This window comes from Trachypithecus francoisi, unplaced genomic scaffold (genome assembly GCF_009764315.1).
Source record: "Trachypithecus francoisi isolate TF-2019V2 unplaced genomic scaffold, Tfra_2.0 Lachesis_group2, whole genome shotgun sequence".
NCBI classification, from domain to species: Eukaryota; Metazoa; Chordata; class Mammalia; order Primates; family Cercopithecidae; genus Trachypithecus; species Trachypithecus francoisi.
The window spans coordinates 35621369-35641233 of record NW_022681465.1 but is presented as its reverse complement, the minus strand read 5'-3'; the positions used below and the strand labels follow the sequence as shown (position 1 = coordinate 35641233).

The 19865-nt window shown below is 37.5% G+C and overlaps 1 protein-coding gene across 1 annotated transcript in view; it reads left to right on the top strand.

Moving 5' to 3' along the window:
* FAM174A (family with sequence similarity 174 member A) overlaps positions 1-19617 on the top strand; it is a 50487-nt gene extending 30870 nt beyond the window's left edge. The window contains exon 3 of the mRNA XM_033179030.1: positions 19059-19617. Coding sequence (XP_033034921.1) covers positions 19059-19062 — 4 coding nt within the window. The 3' untranslated portion in view covers positions 19063-19617. The remainder of the gene's footprint in view (positions 1-19058) is intronic.
* Positions 19618-19865: the final 248 nt, after the last annotated feature.

Here is a 19865-nt window from a genome sequence, read left to right as displayed (position 1 = left end):
AATATATAGAAATATTTATTTAAATTTATATTTATATGTTCCAGTAAATATATACATGTACTTCAATATATAAAGTATATACTTAAGTGTGTATATGTATGTGTGTATATATATTACTTTACTGTTACTTTATTATAAAGTAATAGAAAGGTCCAGAAATGTGGCATCTTTTACTGTTGTTATTGTTGTCAATAAATCTACTTTCCATTGCCAAGATTGCTACAAATACCCTGCAATGGAAAGAGTAGGTTTTACAACCATTTTTACAGCAAAGTCTCTGGTGGCTATAGTTACATGTGTTATATGTTGCTGTACTGATTATATTGGCCACATATTTTGTTAACCAAGGCAAATTAAAGTCAGCCATCAAAGAATATCAGGAAACATAAAACTGTTGCTGTTTGGGTTTTACCATTGAACTGAAAAGATGATTCCCTTGCTGACTCTGATATTCCTGATTATTACTATTTTTTTCTAGAACTGTTGAAAGTTTTATAGAAGTACTTTAAAATATTGTCGATATGATTTAATAAATAAAACAGGCCGGGCGCTGTGGCTCACGCCTGTAATCCCAGCGCTTTGGGAGGCCGAGGCGGGCGGATCATGGGGTCAGGAGATCGAGACCATCCTGGCTGACACAGTGAAACCCCGTCAGTACTAAAAATATAAAAAAAGTAGCCAATCGTGGTGGCGGGCACCTGTAGTCTCAGCTACTCAGGAGGCTGAGGCAGAATGGCGTGAACCCGGGAGGCGGAGCTTGCAGTGAGCCGAGATCACACCACTGCACTCCAGCCTGGGTGACAGAGCGAGACTCCATCTCAAATAAATAAATAAATATATATCTACATACATACATAAATACAAAGAGTTCAGTAGTATTTCTGCTTAAAGAAGTTATATTAATCTGTCTAAATAAATGTAGTAAAGTTGATTCAAGTAAAGTTTTGGTTTTTTTGTTCTTAATAGAATGTGACATTTCCTAATAAAACAGCACTTGAGCCAGTTTTAAACTCTCTGAAAACGTCCTAACTACATGGTTAAGACAGCCTTGTATAAACCAATCATTATTTTTATGTGATCAATGAACTCTATATGTGAGCACAATGTACCACTGAATTGGATTCTAAAGGACAAAGAAACATACAGTTCCACAGATTTCCAAACTTATAATTTTTGTTTGTTTGTTTGTTTTTGTTTTTTTGAGACGAAATCTTGCTCTGTCCCCCTGGCTGGAGTGCAGTAGCACAATCTCGGCTCACTGCAACCTCTGCCTCCCAGGTTCAAGCTGTTCTCATGCCTCAGCTTTCCAAGTAGCTGGGACTACAGATGTGCGCCTCCAAGCCTGGCTAACGTTTTTTATTTTTAGTAGACATGGAGTTTCACCACGTTGGCCAGGCTGGTCTCAAACTCCTGGCCTCAGGTGATCCACCTGCCTCAACCTCCCAAAGTGCTGGAATTACAGACGTGAGCCACCGCACCTGGCCTCAAACTGAAAATGTTATTTTTAAACTGATGACTTGGTCCAGCTTTTGCTCTTGGAGTAAATATTTTATTAGAAATTACTAAGTCCTACTTCAGTTATCTTAACTTTTTAGCAATAAAGTTTTTGGCTTTACTTCTGTTGCTGTTTACTTCTCTCATTATAATTCTTCACCCAAATTTGACTCTTACTGAATAAAAATTAGCAAAGAACCTACATTCTGCTGGGGGTATGGGGCGGGGATAATATTCAAATAACTAAAAGCCAGAGCAGAAAAGAATATCTAAGTAAATGGTGCAGTTTTTCATAAAAGGAATTTTTATTTCTGGCCTGGACAGAGTGAAGTAACAGAACTACAATAGGAGTGATTGTGACAGCTGCTTGTTAATAAAATACACCCTTAGTGCAGGATGTATCAGAGACTATGCTAGGATCTAAATTCACTATGAAATAATTAAAAACATTTCTTGCAGAGTAGTTCCTATTGTTCTTATTTGAAAGATAGGAAAACTGAGGCTTAGTTCAAATGGCTTCATCTGCAATATCCTGCAATCAATCTCATTCCATTTGTTTAACATTTATTTGATTTATACTACACCTAAAGAGGATAATTCTAGATTCTGCTCACTATGTCTTCTATACTACCACTTGTATTACTGTTAATTTTCCAAATACATAGGTCCCAAAATAAAGCATATAAGTAGTATGATTTGTCTGCCTTTTCAATTGTAGTACAGAATATAATTATTCTACAGTATAACTTTTAATAATTCTTGTGAGATCATCCCTTACTGGTGCTGTCTTCTTGTTTAACGGTTTTTTAAATTAGTCCCTCTTCATTTTCAAGATTCTATCCACAGAATAACAGGAAGCAAGTCATTTCCAGAGAGGCAAATGAATTTCCTTGCTTATAATTTTACAAAACTAGTTTTTGTAGTCAGGTTTTTCTGAGAGGGGTGCTTTTTAATGTGGTCTTAAATACATCAAAGTATTGTTGGTCATTAAGATGTGGGGTATTTTCTCTATTTCTTTATATTAAATTGAACCATATGAAAACACCAATATATGGTTTCATATAAATTTTCTAAAGGAAGTGTGTTTTTTCATGTAACAGAAGATCACAGATAGAGGCCTCAGCAGGCACAGTACTTCAAGGGTCTTGCTCCTCTCCTCTGTGATTCCCTTGGTTCTGCTCATTGTTCTGTATTGGTTTTATTCTTAGGTTGATAAGAGGATCGTACTAGCAGTTCCTATCATTACAACCAGATGGTAACTTTAACTGGAAGTCAGGGCCACACTCTTTTATGTATCTTATGTATTTCTTAAGAATGAGAAAGGTTTCCATAAAGTCCTCCAACACAGTTGTTTTTTATTTTTATTTTTTTCACATCCTTGTCCAGGATTAGATTATGAGATCATTCATAAACTGGGACCTGGGGAGGAAAATGGAAGTACCATGATTAGCTCAGACTTATCAGTTGAGGTGGAATAGATATTGAGTAGCAAACCACCATTCCACCAACTATGTCTTGTATGTTAACCATTGAGGCTCAGTACAATCAAATGGGGAAAAATTGTAGGTTTCTGGAAAAAAAGTTTGTGCTGCTTAATATAACTTTTATTGAATGTGCTATTGTTACCCTAATTTTGTTAATTAGAAGCATTTTTTTTATTTAGTTGCTGAATCATTTTGCACAAAGGAATTATAAAACTGAAAAACAAATCTCAGTTCTTGAACTGTTGGTAGAATTTTCAGCTTTTCCAGAAAAAAAAAAAAAACTGATGAGGAGTCAGAGGCCACATATGCTGACTAAAAATTACTATCGCTTTTCTCAAAGCAAAATGGAGACAAATTCTCATAAGCAATCTGAAGAAACACAAGTTTAAAAGAATGCTTTACAGCATGAAACAACAAATGGAAACAATACCTTCTTGCTATTTTGTTTGATTTAGTAAATTTATTTTTAAATTACCCTGATTTGATTATTACACATTTTATGATTGTATAAAGATATCACATGTACCTTACAAATATGTAAAACTATTATGTATCCATAATAATTAAAAATAAAAACTAAGTTTTAAAATTATTTTATAATCATTTTAAATAATTATTCTTTTATAATGATATAAATTAGAGGACATTTTGACAATCTTGGTAACAGATTCTAAAAGCTAATATTTCTGTCATTTCAGGCTACTTTAGTAATTTCTGCCAAATATGTAATTTAAAAAGCCCTACATTTGCTTTTTGGCTACTGCTGTTATGCTTCATTAAATATACTATTGTATTGTACGTGTTGATTACATTTTGTGCTCAGTGAGGTACTTGGCCATGAAATATTTCCTGGTTATTAACATCAGTATATCAGAATTAGATTGCATATTTGATACAAGTGTTTAGTGAGAAACCCTCATTAAGAAAATCTTATTCAAACAGTTATCAATTTGAAAATACTGTAGTTCTAATTTCTAAAACACTGTCTTAATTGTTAGGTATAACATAGTATCAGAATCAATACTAACCTTAGTCAAAATAAATAGAATATAAGATTGTATTAAAGTACTAATATTTACTTTAGAAATGTATATTTAGTTTGTCCACTGGTATGTTGGTGGTAGGATCGTTCCTACTTAATTTTTTCTCTTAAAGGGAACTTTGCTGTGTTTGTCATTAAACAGGTAGCAAAAAAGAACTTTTATATAATTTTTTTCAAAATTTTGCTGAACATTAAATTTGGCTACTGATGAAAAAGAAATATTTGGGATGGGAGTCACTGAATGAAAGCATGGATTCTAAGACATTATTATTTATGAATAGCAGTTTCGTAGAGAAAGAAGAGGTATCCAGTACAATAAATGTGTAGGATACAGCATAGTGCATACTAGTAGAATGTCTTGGTTGTTTATTATTTTATAGTCTGTTTGTTTGTAGAAGAAATAGGAATCCACTGCTATAACTAGAGCAGCATTTTTTTTTTTCTTTTAGTACAGTGGAAATTCTGTAAATGATAGAAAACTGAGCATTTGACACATAGGATCTAATCTTCAGATTTCAGTGACTAAACCCTCCAGATCTGAGAAATAGTATGATAAAATAAGGAGCAACAGAACATAATCATATAGACTTAAGTGCTTCTTGAGCTTCTGTTATTGACTGAATGCCCTTAGACCAATCTCTTGAATCTTGATTCCTCCTTCTTACCAAATTGCCTGCCAAATAATGTAGTTGGACTGCACTTCTAAAATATTTCCCAGTTTTTGATCTCTGTAATTGCCTGTTTTAATCTTGTAGACTACCCTAAAAAGACAGTCCTTAGTCTTAATTGAAAACTATTTAGTTTATCCAAAATAACAATAAAAATCAAAAAAACTTAAGAACATCCAGCAAATAATTGATCAGGATGAAACTAGAATTCAGGCTTCCCTTCTAGGCCAATGTTTTTTGTCCTTCTGAATTATTTCCATGCTTTATTTATAGTTTTGCACTAATAAAGAAGGATATTGTTTTTCTTTTTTTAATATTTTTTTCTCTAATTTTTGATCACCATCATCCCATTCAGTACCAAATGATATTCCTCACAGTTAATAAAAACTCAACACTTTTGGTGATTAGAAGAATGAATGTTTAATTTTTAAAATATTTTTACCTATTAAGCTTAGCAGCATGCATAGCTCAATGTGTTGCATACCTATTTCAAATATGTTGAAAGCCATCAAGGCATTAAATGTTGTGGTTACTTATGTTTGTTTTCATGTGAGACTATATATTTGAAATAGATGTATGGGTACTGGTAATCCATGTCACTGCCGTATAATGTAGTTGAGCAAGAATATAACATTCTTAGTTTTTCTTTATTTTATATTATAATGGTGGAAAACTGAAAATTCCAGTTAGTTCCATTATTTTCAGCTTACATTTTGTCAATTCAGGATGTAAATATCATCCTGATAAAAATTCTACTCCTTATTTCTCCTCTCTCTTCACTTCAAATTGATCCAAGTTCTTCGGAGACAGACTTCATTATTCAATTAATCTAAGACACCATTAATTTTAAGCAGATCATTAAGAAAGAAAACAAATAGCTGTCAGTTAAATTGTGAAATGATGTAGCGAGTTTTTGGTTTTTTTGTTTGTTTGTTTGTTTGTTTGTTTACTGGGACAGAGTTTTGCTCTTGTCACCCAGGCTGGAGTGCAATGGCACGACCTCGTCTCACTGCAACCTCCTGCTCCCAGGTTCAGACAATTTTCCTGTCTCAGCCTCCCATGTAGCTGGGATTACAGATGTCTGCCACCACGCCTGGATAATTTTTGTATTTTTTAGTAGAGATGGGGTTTCACCATGTTGAGCAGGCTGGTCCTGAATTCCTGACATCAGATAATCCACCCGTCTCAGCCTCCCAAAGTGCTGGGACTACAGGCATGAGCCACTGTGCCCGACCGTGATATTTCTAAATTATACAAGAATTGTGCACACTAGACTCTCAGTACTTTTTCATTGTGCTTTCCTTCTGAAGAATTTGGCAATTTATGTTTGCAGTTGTATTGTTTGGTGTATAATAGTTTCTCAAAACAGAAACTAGCAGGGTTTTCATTTATCCGGGGTATCTTTCCATGTTAAGAGATATTTGTTTTTGGCAAACATGTATGGGATTAATGTCATTGTTTAGTGCTAAATATTTGCTTCACTGATATTAATTATAGTTTACTATTCTCTTTTATGTCTTTCTGCATGCAAAAAAAAATTTACTTCAATGGTGATTCATGAAATAAACTTTTTGAAGGTATTTTAACCTCATTAAATTCATCCTTATAATACCAACAATGCATATAATTCACTCAAAGTGACAACAATGAAAAGAGCTTTGAGCCACACATACAGCCAACGGCAACTATGTAAGAACTGCTCCCATCTGACAGCTATTGTAAGATGCCATCAATTGAAAGATGCGTCTGAAGTTCAGAGATTTTAAATTGTGAAAAATGTGTGTCTTATAAACTCTGAAATATAGTACCATTCATAGGAAAGGTCATACTTGCTGTATTAGTCAGAGTTATCTAGAGGGACCAAACTAATGGAATATATATGTACGGGAATTTATTAAGTATTAACTCACACTATCACAAGGTCCCACAGTAAGCCATGTGCATGCTGAGGAGCAAGGAAAGCCAGTCCAAGTCCCAAAACTGAAGAACCTGGAGTCCGATGTTCGAGAACAGGAATGATCCAGCACAGGAGAAAGATGTAGGCTGGGAGGCTAGGCCAGTCTCTCCTTTCACACTTTTCTGCCGCTTATATTCCAGTCATGCTGGTGCTGATTAGATTGTGCCAACCCAGATTAAGGGTGTATCTGCCCTTCTGAGCCTACTGACTCAAATGTAATCTCATTTGGCAGCACCCTTACAGACATACCCAGGATCGATACTTTGTATCCTTCAGTCCAATCAAGTTGACACTCAGTATTAACCATCACACTTGCAGTCTTCTATCTTTGCTGGCCACGGGTGAGGGATAGCTTGTCCTGCTTGATTTTGGACCACAGCCTCTATCCCTGCCATTATTGCCGAAAGAGCATCCTGTTAACAGACCCACTAGGATTATACTGTGTGCTCCTGGTTCTGTTGCAGAGTTTGTTTGTTTGTTTTTGTTGTCTGTTTGTTTGTTTTGAGATAGATTTTGGCTCTTGTTGCCCAGGCTGGACTGCAATGAAGTGATCTCAGCTCACGGCAACCTCCGCCTCCCAGGTTCAAGCGATTCTCCTGCTTCAGCCTCCCAAGTAGCTGGGATTACAGGCGCCCGCCACCATGCCAGGCTAATTTTTTGTATTTTTAGTAGAGGCGGGGTTTCACCATGTTGGCCAGGATGGTCTTGAACTCCTGACCTCAGTTGATCCACTCACCTGGGCCTCCCAAAGTGCTGGGATTACAGGTGTGAGCCACGCACCAGGCCTGCGGCATTTTTTTGAGTCAACCAGTCTACCTTCTACAACTTCTATATCACCTCTCCAGAGAGTAGGAATCCTTAGCTATTTTTCTCATACCATATTAACACCACTTTTTTCAAACTGCTATGGGATTCCTGAGAAAGAGCAACTGAGGGATAGCAACATGGATTTCAGTGAGTAGGTGGCAACTGAGTTAAAGGTTTTTTTGTTTTGTTTTGTTTTTTATAAGATACAAGTTAATAAAATAAGAGCCTATGAAGGCCCAGCATGGTGGCTCACGCCTGTGATCTCAACACTTCAGGAGGCCGAGGTGGGCGGATAATTTGAGTTCAGGAATTTGAGACTTCACTTAAGGTTGGAAGACCATGCTTAAGGCTGGAAGAGAATTGGTTTAATTCTTGATGAGTTAAAAATATTTCCAATTGGGCATATAAATAAGAATGCCTTCTTCAGTATTACATTTTGTCTGTGGTTGAGTGATGCCAGGGAGGGAGTGTGGAGTGGTGGTTCCTATAGTAGCTGCTGAACAGCATGAAGACTTCCAGAATGGAATTCTGATGAAATTCCCACTCAAGGAATGAAATACTCTAAATGAGAGAACTGGTCATACAGTCTTATAAACAGGTTCAAGAAAATGTTGGACACAATGTAATATGATTGATAGATCATAATAGACAGTTATGCTTATTTGCATATGTTTTGAGGTTAATTATCAGTCTCAAAAAGCCTTTCTGAAACCATACCTTAAGAGACTCTTTATGTGGTAGTTTCTTTTCTATTTGAAAAAAATATTGTAGATATTCCTTAGGGTCTCATATATAGTCAAGTTCAAAAGGCTATTTAGTGATAGAATTTGGATTAGGTTTTAGTCATTTTGTGTTCTTTTCCTCATTTATGAAACTGCAACTTTGATTTTACAGATTGACTTTTCTTCATAGTCCACAAATTCATATCAGTATTATCATGGGTTACAAGCATTAAAAGAACAAGGCCTATACAATAGAATTCTAAGTGTTACATGTTTTTTTGTTTGTTTGTTTTCATTTTTTAAAATAACCTTCAGTATATTTTTTAAAGGATTAAATTTGCTTTCAAAGTAAAAATATATTAGAACCTCATTATTCTTATACTAATCATTTAGAGAACCATTACAGACTCCTGACTAAAGATTCAGATAACACAAGATGAAAAAGAGCATTATTCATTTTCAGATGTTTTTCCAGTGAAGTTCTAAATGTTATTGATGATTATAAAGGAAGATTTATTAAGTTTGTAAAATCTGCACACTTTTTTTTTTTTAATTTGGTTTGATCAAATGCTTTTCATTATGATGACTCTTACTAGCAGAAATTTTTTTGGAAGCCAGGATTTAGATTAAGTAGTAGTAAAGTAAGTTGTATAATTTGAATGAAAATCTATAAAAATGTGTGTGTTGAAAATATAGTTTTATATTACAATAAACTAGTTAGGCAATAAGAGTAAATGGGCAAACTTGCCCCATTGTAATGTTTATTGGAAATCCTGTCTTTAGTATGGATAATTTTTGTTACCATATTATAAATATCCAAAGCATTGATTGTTTTATAGATTATACTTAGTACCTTGTAGCCTCAGTAACCCTCATTTCTGAAGGTTAGAAATAGGAACAAAGAACCGTATTTATAGAAACCATAGAAATGAATAACTATTGTTGGCCCTTGAATAACATGGGGGCTAGGAGCACCAACTACACAATCAGAAATCCACGTGTAACTTTTGGACTCCCAAAATCTTAACTATTAATAGCCTGCTGTTAACTGGAAGACTTACCAGTATCATGAACAGTCAATTAACATGTATTTTGTATGTTATATGTATTATATACTCCTTTCTTATGACAAAGTATGCTAAAGAAAAGAACATGTTATTAAGAAAATCATAAGGAAGATAAAATATATTTACTGTTCATTAAGTGAAAGTGGCTCTCATAAAGGTCTTCATCCTCATTTTCACGTTGAGTAAGCTGAAGAGGAGGAGGAAGAAGAGGGGCTGGTCTTGCTGTCTCAGGGGTGGTAGAGGCAGAAGAGGTGCAGGAGGTGGAAGGGGAGGCAAGCACACTTGGTGTAACTTTACAGAAACACATCTGAGTTTTTTGCCTTTTCATTTCTCTAAAACTGTTTCTATTGGTACCAATTCTACTTCCACAGTCTGCTTTAGTTTTAGTGCCCATATCACAGAAAGGTCCATGTCATAAAAGAAGCTGAAAGCAGTCTTGAATAATTGGAATCATTCTGCCACATTGACTACTGTCAATTTGTTTTCTGGTACAGCTTCTTCTACATCTTCTTCCTTATCATGTGGCACTGGTTCAGAAGCACCCATCTCAATCAAGTCATTTTCTGTTCATTGTTCCTTTGGAATGTCACTTAGCTCTTGAATTACTCCAAGATCTTTATCTTGACATCTTTTATTCCCCACCTTTTTTTCCTTTTTTTTTTTTTTTTTTTTTTGCAATATCCACAATTTCTTTCATGATGTCCTTGATTGACTCTATTGTAAATCCTGTGAAGTCATGCGCAACATCTTGAAACAGTTTCCTCCAGCAGAATTTATTGTTTTGCACTTGATGGCTTTCAGGCCTTTTTCAATAAAATGGTAGCATATTCAATGGTATATTTCTTCTAGACTTTCATGATGTTCTCTCTATTGGGATCTCTTCCATAGTGTTGAATAAACCTTTCCATAGTGTACTGGGTGTAATGAGCCTAAGCATCCTTACGGCCTCCTTATCTCAAAGCTGAATTAGAAACATTGTGTTTGGAGGCCATTTTAATGCATTCAGTGTTGAATTCATGGGGTTCTTTGTGGCCCAGGGCATTGTCCAATATCAAAAGCACTGTAAAAGTCAGTCCCCTACTAGCAGTGTACTTCCAGACTTCAGGGACAAAGCGTCAATGGAACCAATCCAGAAAAGGAGTTTTCAGTGTCCAGGTCGTCTTGTTGTACAACTAAAAGACTGGCAGCTAGTGTTTATCTTTTCCCTTCAAAGCTTGGTGGTTAGCAACTTTGTATGTAAGGGCAATCCTGATGAGAAACTCTACTGCATTTGCATGAAACAGTACTGTTAGCCTATCCCTTCGGTCTTAAATCATACTGCTTACTTCTCTTCCGTACGAGTAAGTGTCATTTGTGGCATTTTTCTTCCAGAACAGGGCACTTTCATCTGTATTAAAAACTGTTTAGGCAGATGTCCTTTCTCCTCAGTGATTTTCTGAATGGTTTCTGGGGACTCTGGTCTGTTGCCTCTTGGTCAACAGAAGCTGCTTCTCCTTTTATCTTGACAATTTTTTTAAGCCAAACCCCGTTCTGAAATTATTAAACCATCTTTTGTTGGCATTAAATTTTTCAGCTTTAGATCTTCCAACTTCCTTTTGCTTTAGATTATAATATAATGAATCTGCTTTTTCTCAAATAATATTAGAGTCTGTAGGTTTGCATTTCTTATAGCAATCATGCAACCACATAAAAACTTAATTTTCAATATGAAATAAAAAGTTATTTCAAAAAAGTGCAAAGATGTTGTGCTTGCTGATGAAACTACAGTGACAGTTTCACAGTGTTTTTTTTTTTTTTTTTTTTCCCTTTTCTACAGTGGTCCTTAGGCTGGATTCATTTTTCTTGAAATGGCAGGCAACCCCTGCTGCAGACCTCCATCTACAATACATATCAAGCAATCCAGCTCTTTTTTTTGTAATGTCATGACTTTTTCTGCTTCCAGCTGAAGCAATTCCATTATCAATAGTGGCATTTTGTATGGGTGTCATCATGTTATTCAAGGTTTATGATATTGCACTAAGTGCAGTAGAAACTATGTGAGAATCATGAGAGATCACTTTTACTGCAATACACAATTTACTGAAGATATGAATTGCCCAGGTGGAGATGATTAGTGTCACATGTTGTTTTAAGTAAATACCAACAACACTTGAACTCACCATAATAATAACTAGAAGGGACTGTGAAATTACTACAGTAGTACACTATGTACTACAGTTAATTTTCTGCAGTTATGATTTAATACTGCATCTTTATATTTACTTATCTCTCGGCTGCAAATAGCATCATGTACAGTCTGTGCTTATGTGCATAAGTTTTGATAAGTTTTAACATTTTGTAGTAGATTTGTATATATGTTATGATCATAATGATAAAATAGATCAGCATCTACATTTATTTTATCCATTCATGGCATAGTTTTTTTTCTTAATTTTTTTTTTTTTTTTTTTTTATTATACTTTAAGTTCTAGGGTACATGTGCATGACGTTTATATCATGTATAACTCCCCAATGCAATCCCTCCCTCCTCCCCCCTCCCCATGATAGGCCCCAGTGTGTGATGTTCCCCTTCCCGAGTCCAAGTGATCTCATTGTTCAGTTCCCACCTATGAGTGAGAACATGCGGTGTTTGGTTTCTCTTCTTGTGATAGTTTGCTAAGAATGATGGTTTCCAGCTGCATCCATGTCCCTACAAAGGATGCAAACTCATCCTTTTTTATGGCTGCATAGTATTCCATGGTGTATATGTGCCACATTTTCTTAATCCAGTCTGTCACAGATGGACATTTGGGTTGATTCCAAGTCTTTGCTATTGTGAATAGTGCCGCAATAAACATACGTGTGCATGTGTCTTTGTAGTAGAGTAATTTATAATCCTTTGGGTATATACCCAGTAGTGGGATGGCTGGGTCATATGGTACATCTAGTTCTAGATCCTTGAGGAATCGCCATACTGTTTTCCATAATGGTTGAACTAGTTTACAATCCCACCAACAGTGTAAAAGTGTTCCTATTTCTCCACATCCTTTCCAACACCTGTTGTTTCCTGACTTCTTAATGATTGCCATTCTAACTGGTGTGAGATGGTATCTCATTGTAGTTTTGATTTGCATTTCTCTGATGGCGAGTGATGATGAGCATTTTTTCATGTGTCTGTTGGCTGTATGGATGTCTTCTTTTGAGAAATGTCTGTTCATATCCTTTGCCCACTTTTTGATGGGGTTGTTTGTTTTTTTCTTGTATATTTGTTTGAGTTCTTTGTAGATTCTGGATATTAGCCCTTTGTCAGATGAGTAGGTTGCAAAAATTTTTTCCCATTGTGTAGGTTGCCTGTTCACTCTGATGGTAGTTTCTTTAGCTGTGCAAAAGCTCTTTAGTTTAATTAGATCCCATGTGTCAATTTTTGCTTTTCCTGCCGTTGCTTTTGGTGTTTTAGACATGAAGTCCTTGCCCATGCCTATGTCCTGAATGGTACTACCTAGATTTTCTTCTAGGGTTTTTATGGTATTAGGTCTAACATTTAAGTCTCTAATCCATCTTGAATTAATTTTCGTATAAGGGGTAAGGAAAGGATCCAGTTTCAGCTTTCTACTTATGGCTAGCCAATTTTCCCAGCACCATTTATTAAATAGGGAATCCTTTCCCCATTTCTTGTTTCTCTCAGGTTTGTCAAAGATCAGATGGCTGTAGATGTGTGGTATTATTTCTGAGGACTCTGTTCTGTTCCATTGGTCTATATCTCTGTTGTGGTACCAGTACCATGCTGTTTTGGTTACTGTAGCCTTGTAGTATAGTTTGAAGTCAGGTAGCGTGACGCCTCCAGCTTTGTCCTTTTGACTTAGGATTGTCTTGGCAATGCGGGCTCTTTTTTGGTTCCATATGAACTTTAAAGCAGTTTTTTCCAATTCTGTGAAGAAACTCATTGGTAGCTTGATGGGGATGGCATTGAATCTATAAATAACCTTGGGCAGTATGGCCATTTTCACGATATTGATTCTTCCTATCCATGAGCATGGTATGTTCTTCCATTTGTTTGTGTCCTCTTTGATTTCACTGAGCAGTGGTTGTAGTTCTCCTTGAAGAGGTCCTTTACATCCCTTGTAAGCTGGATTCCTAGGTATTTTATTCTCTTTGAAGCAAATGTGAATGGAAGTTCATTCCTGATTTGGCTCTCTGCTTGTCTGTTACTGGTGTATAAGAATGCTTGTGATTTTTGCACATTAATTTTGTATCCTGAGACTTTGCTGAAGTTGCTTATCAGCTTAAGGAGATTTTGGGCTGAGACGATGGGGTTTTCTAAATATACAATCATGTCATCTGCAAACAGGGACAATTTGACTTCTTCTTTTCCTAACTGGATACCCTTGATTTCTTTCTCTTGCCTGATTGCCCTAGCCAGAACTTCCAACACTATGTTGAATAGGAGTGGTGAGAGAGGGCATCCCTGTCTTGTGCCAGTTTTCAAAGGGAATTTTTCCAGTTTTTGCCCATTCAGTATGATATTAGCTGTGGGTTTGTCATAAATAGCTCTTATTATTTTGAGGTACGTTCCATCAATACCAATTTATTGAGCGTTTTTAGCATAAAGGGCTGTTGAATTTTGTCAAAAGCCTTTTCTGCATCTATTGAGATAATTATGTGGTTCTTGTCTTTGGTTCTGTTTATATGCTGGATTACGTTTATTGATTTGCGAATGTTGAACCAGCCTTGCATCCCAGGGATGAAGCCCACTTGATCATGGTGGATAAGCTTTTTGATGTGCTGCTGAATCCGGTTTGCCAGTATTTTATTGAGGATTTTTGCATCGATGTTCATCAGGGATATTGGTCTAAAATTCTCTTTTTTTGTTGTGTCTCTGCCAGGCTTTGGTATCAGGATGATGTTGGCCTCATAAAAAGAGTTAGGGAGGATTCCCTCTTTTTCTATTGATTGAAATAGTTTCAGAAGGAATGGTACCAGCTCCTCCTTGTACCTCTGGTAGAATTCAGCTGTGAATCCATCTGGTCCTGGACTTTTTTTGGTGGGTAGGCTATTAATTGTTGCCTCAATTTCAGAGCCTGCTATTGGTCTATTCAGGGATTCAACTTCTTCCTGGTTTAGTCTTGGGAGAGTGTAAGTGTCCAGGAAATTATCCATTTCTTCTAGATTTTCTAGTTGATTTGCGTAGAGGCATTTATAGTATTCTCTGATGGTTGTTTGTATTTCTGTGGGGTCGGTGGTGATATCCCCTTTATCATTTTTTATTGCGTCTATTTGATTCTTCTCTCTTTTCTTCTTTATTAGTCTAGCTAGCGGTCTGTCAATTTTGTTGATCTTTTCAAAAAACCAACTCCTGGATTCATTGATTTTTTGGAGGGTTTTTTGTGTCTCTATCTCCTTCAGTTCTGCTCTGATCTTAGTTATTTCTTGCCTTCTGCTAGCTTTTGAATGTGTTTGCTCTTGCCTCTCTAGTTCTTTTAATTGTGATGTTAGAGTGTCAATTTTAGATCTCTCCTGCTTTCTCTTGTGGGCATTTAGTGCTATAAATTTCCCTCTACACACTGCTTTAAATGTGTCCCAGAGATTCTGGTATGTTGTATCTTTGTTCTCATTGGTTTCAAAGAACATCTTTATTTCTGCTTTCATTTCGTTATGTACCCAGTAGTCATTCAGGAGCAGGTTGTTCAGTTTCCATGTAGTTGAGCGGTTTGGATTGAGTTTCTTAGTCCTGAGTTCTAGTTTGATTGCACTGTGGTCTGAGAGACAGTTTGTTATAATTTCAGTTGTTGTACATTTGCTGAGGAGTGCTTTACTTCCAATTATGTGGTCAATTTTGGAATAAGTGCGATGTGGTGCTGAGAAGAATGTATATTCTGTTGATTTGGGGTGGAGAGTTCTATAGATGTCTATTAGGTCCGCTTGGTGCAGAGATGAGTTCAATTCCTGGATATCCTTGTTAACTTTCTGTCTCGTTGATCTGTCTAATGTTGACAGTGGAGTGTTGAAGTCTCCCATTATTATTGTATGGGAGTCTAAGTCTCTTTGTAGGTCTCTAAGGACTTGCTTTATGAATCTGGGTGCTCCTGTATTGGGTGCATAGATATTTAGGAGAGTTAGCTCTTCCTGTTGAATTGATCCCTTTACCATTATGTAATGGCCTTCTTTGTCTCTTTTGATCTTTGATGGTTTAAAGTCTGTTTTATCAGAGACTAGGATTGCAACCCCTGCTTTTTTTTGTTCTCCATTTGCTTGGTAGATCTTCCTCCATCCCTTTATTTTGAGCCTATGTATGTCTCTGCATGTGAGATGGGTCTCCTGAATACAGCAGACTGATGGGTCTTGACTCTTGATCCAGTTTGCCAGTCTGTGTCTTTTAATTGGACCATTTAGTCCATTGACATTTAAGGTTAATATTGTTATGTGTGAACTTGATCCTGTCATTATGATATTAACTGGTTATTTTGCTCGTTAGTTGATGCAGTTTCTTCCTAGCCTCGATGGTCTTTACATTTTGGCATGTTTTTGCAATGACTGGTACGGTTGTTCCTTTCCATGTTTAGGGCTTCCTTCAGGGTCTCTTGTAAGGCAGGCCTGGTGGTGACAAAATCTCTAAGCATTTGCTTATCTGTAAAGGATTTTATTTCTCCTTCACTGATGAAGCTTAGTTTGGCTGGATATGAAATTCTGGGTTGAAAATTCTTTTCTTTAAGAACGTTGAATATTGGCCCCCACTCTCTTCTGGCTTGGAGAGTTTCTGCCGAGAGGTCTGCTGTTATTCTGATGGGCTTCCCTTTGTGGGTAACCCGACCTTTCTCTCTGGCTGCCCTTAAGATTTTTTCCTTCATTTCAACTTTGGTGAATCTGGCAATTATGTGTCTTGGAGTTGCTCTTCTGGAGGAGTATCTTTGTGGCGTTCTCTGTATTTCCTGAATTTGAATGTTGGCCTGCCCTACTAGGTTGGGGAAGTTCTCCTGGATGATATCCTGAAGAGTGTTTTCCAACTTGGTTCCATTTTCCCCCTCACTTTCAGGCACCCCAATCAGACGTAGATTTGGTCTTTTTACATAATCCCATACTTCTTGCAGGCTTTGTTCATTTCTTTTTCTTCTTTTTTCTTTTGGTTTCTCTTCTCGCTTCATTTCATTCATTTGATCCTCAATCGCTGATACTCTTTCCTCCAGTTGATCGAGTCGGTTACCGAAGCTTGTGCATTTGTCACGTATTTCTCGTGTCATGGTTTTCATCTCTGTCATTTCGTTTATGATCTTCTCTGCATTAATTAGTCTAGCTGTCAATTCTTCCACTTTTTTTTCAAGATTTTTAGTTTCTTTGCGCTGGGTACGTAATTCCTCCTTTAGCTCTGAGAGGTTTGATGGACTGAAGCCTTCTTCTCTCATCTCGTCAAAGTCATTCTCTGACCAGCTTTGATCCGTTGCTGGCGATGGGCTGCGCTCCTTTGCAGGGGGAGATGCACTCTTATTTTTTGAATTTCCAGCTTTTCTGCCCTGCTTCTTCCCCATCTTTGTGGTTTTATCTGTCTCTGGACTTTGATGATGGTGACGTACTGATGGGGTTTTGGTATAGGTGTCCTTCCTGTTTGATAGTTTTCCGTCTGACAGTCAGAAGGACTGTCTGTTGGTCTGTTAGAGATTGCTTGAGGTCCACTCCAGACCCTGTTTGCCTGGGTATCAGCAGCAGAGGTTGCCGAAGATAGAATATTGCTGAACAGCGAGTGTACCTGTCTGATTCTTTCTTTGGAAGTTTCCTCTCAGGGGTGACGCCACCCTGTGAGGTGTGGGGTATCAGACTGCCCCTAGTGGGGGATGTCTCCCAGCTAGGCTACTCAGGGGTCAGGGACCCACCTGAGCAGGCAGTCTGTCCGTTCTCAGATCTCAACCTCCGCGTTAGGAGATCCACGGCTCTCCCCAAAGCTGTCAGACAGAGTCGTTCGGGTCTGCAGCGGCCCCGCTCTTTCCCCTAATGGACTGCAGCTGTGCGCTGTCCGCAGCGGTAGTCTACAGACAGGCAGGCTTCCTTGAGCTGCTGTGAGCTCCACCCAGTTCGAGCTTCCCAGCGGCTTTGTTTACCTACTTAAGCCTCAGCAATGGCGGGCGCCCCTCCCCCAGCCTCGCTGCTGCCTTGCGGATAGATCGCCGCAGACGGCTGTGTTAGCAGTGAGGGAGGCTCCGTGGGCGTGGGACCCTCCCGCCAGGTGTGGGATATATTCTCCTGGTGTGCCTGTTTCCTTAAAGCGCAGTATTGGGGTGGAAGTTACCCGATTTTCCAGGTGTTGTGTGTCTCAGTTCCCCTGGCTAGGAAAAGGGATTTCCTTCCCCCTTGCGCTTCCAGGTGAGGCGATGCCTCGCCCTGCTTCAGCTCACGCTGGTCAGGCTGCAGCAGCTGACCCGCACCGATTGTCCGGCACTCCCTAGAGAGATGACCCCAGTACCTCAGTTGAAAATGCAGAAATCACCGGTCTTCTATGTCGCTCGCGCTGGGAGTTGGAGACTGGAGCTGTTCCTATTCGGCCATCTTGCTCCGCCCCTCTGTTTTTTCTTAAATTTTTAATATTTCTTTTTCTTTCTTGAGACAGAGTCTTGCTCTGTTGCCCAGGCTGGAGTCCAGTGGCACAATCTCTGCTAACTGCAGCCTCCGCCTCCCAAGTTCAAGTGATTCTCCTGCCTCAGCCTCCTGAGTAGCTGAGATTACAGGAGTGTGCCATCATGCCTGGCTAATTTTTGTATTTTTAGTAGAGACGGGCTTTCACCATGTTGGCCAGGCTGGTTTTAAACTCCTTAGCTCAAGTGATCTGCCTGCCTTGGCCCCCCAAAGTGCTGGGATTATGTCCCGACCCGCAGGACAGTGGAACGGGCCCTGGAAGGGGGAGTGGGAATGGAGGAGACAAGAAAACACGAAAAATGGAGACAAGACAAATAGCCTGATCAAGTCTCGTTTAATGGTGGCGGTGCAATGCCTTATATAGGCTGGCAGGGGAAGAGGTTGGGCCAGGGCGGTGAGAGGAGGCTGGGTTTAATCAAATTAAACCCATCAATTGTGCATGCGCCATGGGTTTGTAATTTTCCCGGGCGCGGGATCGCACCTGCGCCGTAGGCTGCATATCTTCCTGGGCGCGAAAAATGTTTGCGCCCGCGGGAAAAGTTAGCTCATGCGGGAAAGGTTAGCGTGCGCGCGGGAAAGGTTAGCGCGCATGGGAAAGGTTAGCGCAAGCGCGGGAAAGGTTTGTAATGAAGAACCCGGAAATGTGTCATCTTGTCTCCGCTTTGCAGAGATCAAGCAACAGAGGTCGGCTAATTCCGGGCCTCATGGCTCCGGACAGGATTACAGGTGTGAGCCATCGCGCCTGGCCTTTTTTGATGTTTCTAAAGTACGTAGTTCATTGTAATATTTTTCAAATTGTCTCAGATCTCAAAAAAACTTTAGACTATATTTATTGAAAAAAATCTAAGTGGTACCAACTTAAGTGGTACTATGCAGTTCAAACCCATGTCATTCAACAGTCAACTGTATCATATACTCAAGTCCACTAAAGTCATTTATGAATATTACATGAGGGTAAACTTTATTATGAATATAGCTTAGTCTTTACTCACAGTAGTTAAATATAAAATTCCTTTAATAAGTTAGAATTTCTGTTTAAAAGATAATTTCTGAAATAATCTAGACAAAATAAGCATGTGTTATTGGTGTTCTTTTTAATAATTTTAAATACTTGTATTATGTTCTTCCTTCCCCTCCAAATCTTTCTGAATAGTTCTAAATGTTTTTAAAATTGTTCCAGAAAGGACACTTATGGTATTTTTTTTTCTTTTTCTTGCAGATAAGAATGTGCCTTTTGATGAAAGAACTTTATCTTTCTACAGCAAAGAGTGGAATTTCTATGTTTAAGGAATAAGAAGCCACTATATCATTGTTGGGGGGGTATTTAAGTTACATTTTGACAACCTTTAATTTGTTGTTGCAATAAATACTATATCCTTTATTATATCTTTATATGTATAGAAGTACTCTATCAATGGGCTCAGAGATGTTGGGGATAAACTATACTGTAATAGTTTATCAGTTTGACAATTACTATAAAATGGTGTTTTCTGATCAGTTTTTGTTTCTTGCTTACCATATGATTGTAAACTGTTTTCTTTTATGTATTAATCAGTTAATGCTAATTATTTTTGCTGATGTCATGTTAAAGAGCTATAAATTCCAGCAACCAACTGGTGTGTAAAAATAATTTAAAATTTCCTTTACTGAAAGGTATTTCCCATTTTTGTGGGGAAAAGAAGCCAAATTTATTACTTTGTGTTGGGGTTTTTAAAATATTAAGAAATGTCTAGGTTATTATTTGCAAAACAATAAATATGATTTAAAATTATCTTAAAGTGGTCCAGATTATGTGTTTATAAAATAAACATGAGACTATAGAATTGAAAATTAATATATGTATTTGTAATTGATTTATCAGAAAATCTATCAAAACGTTATTCTAGTTTAGCAACTACTATGTAAAAGTAACATATCTACTTTGATTAGATATTTCAGAAATCTGTGAATTTTACAGCCATTTTATATCTTTACTGTATAGTAAGAGGTAGAAATGGCAATAATGGCATAGTTCAAATACTTGACT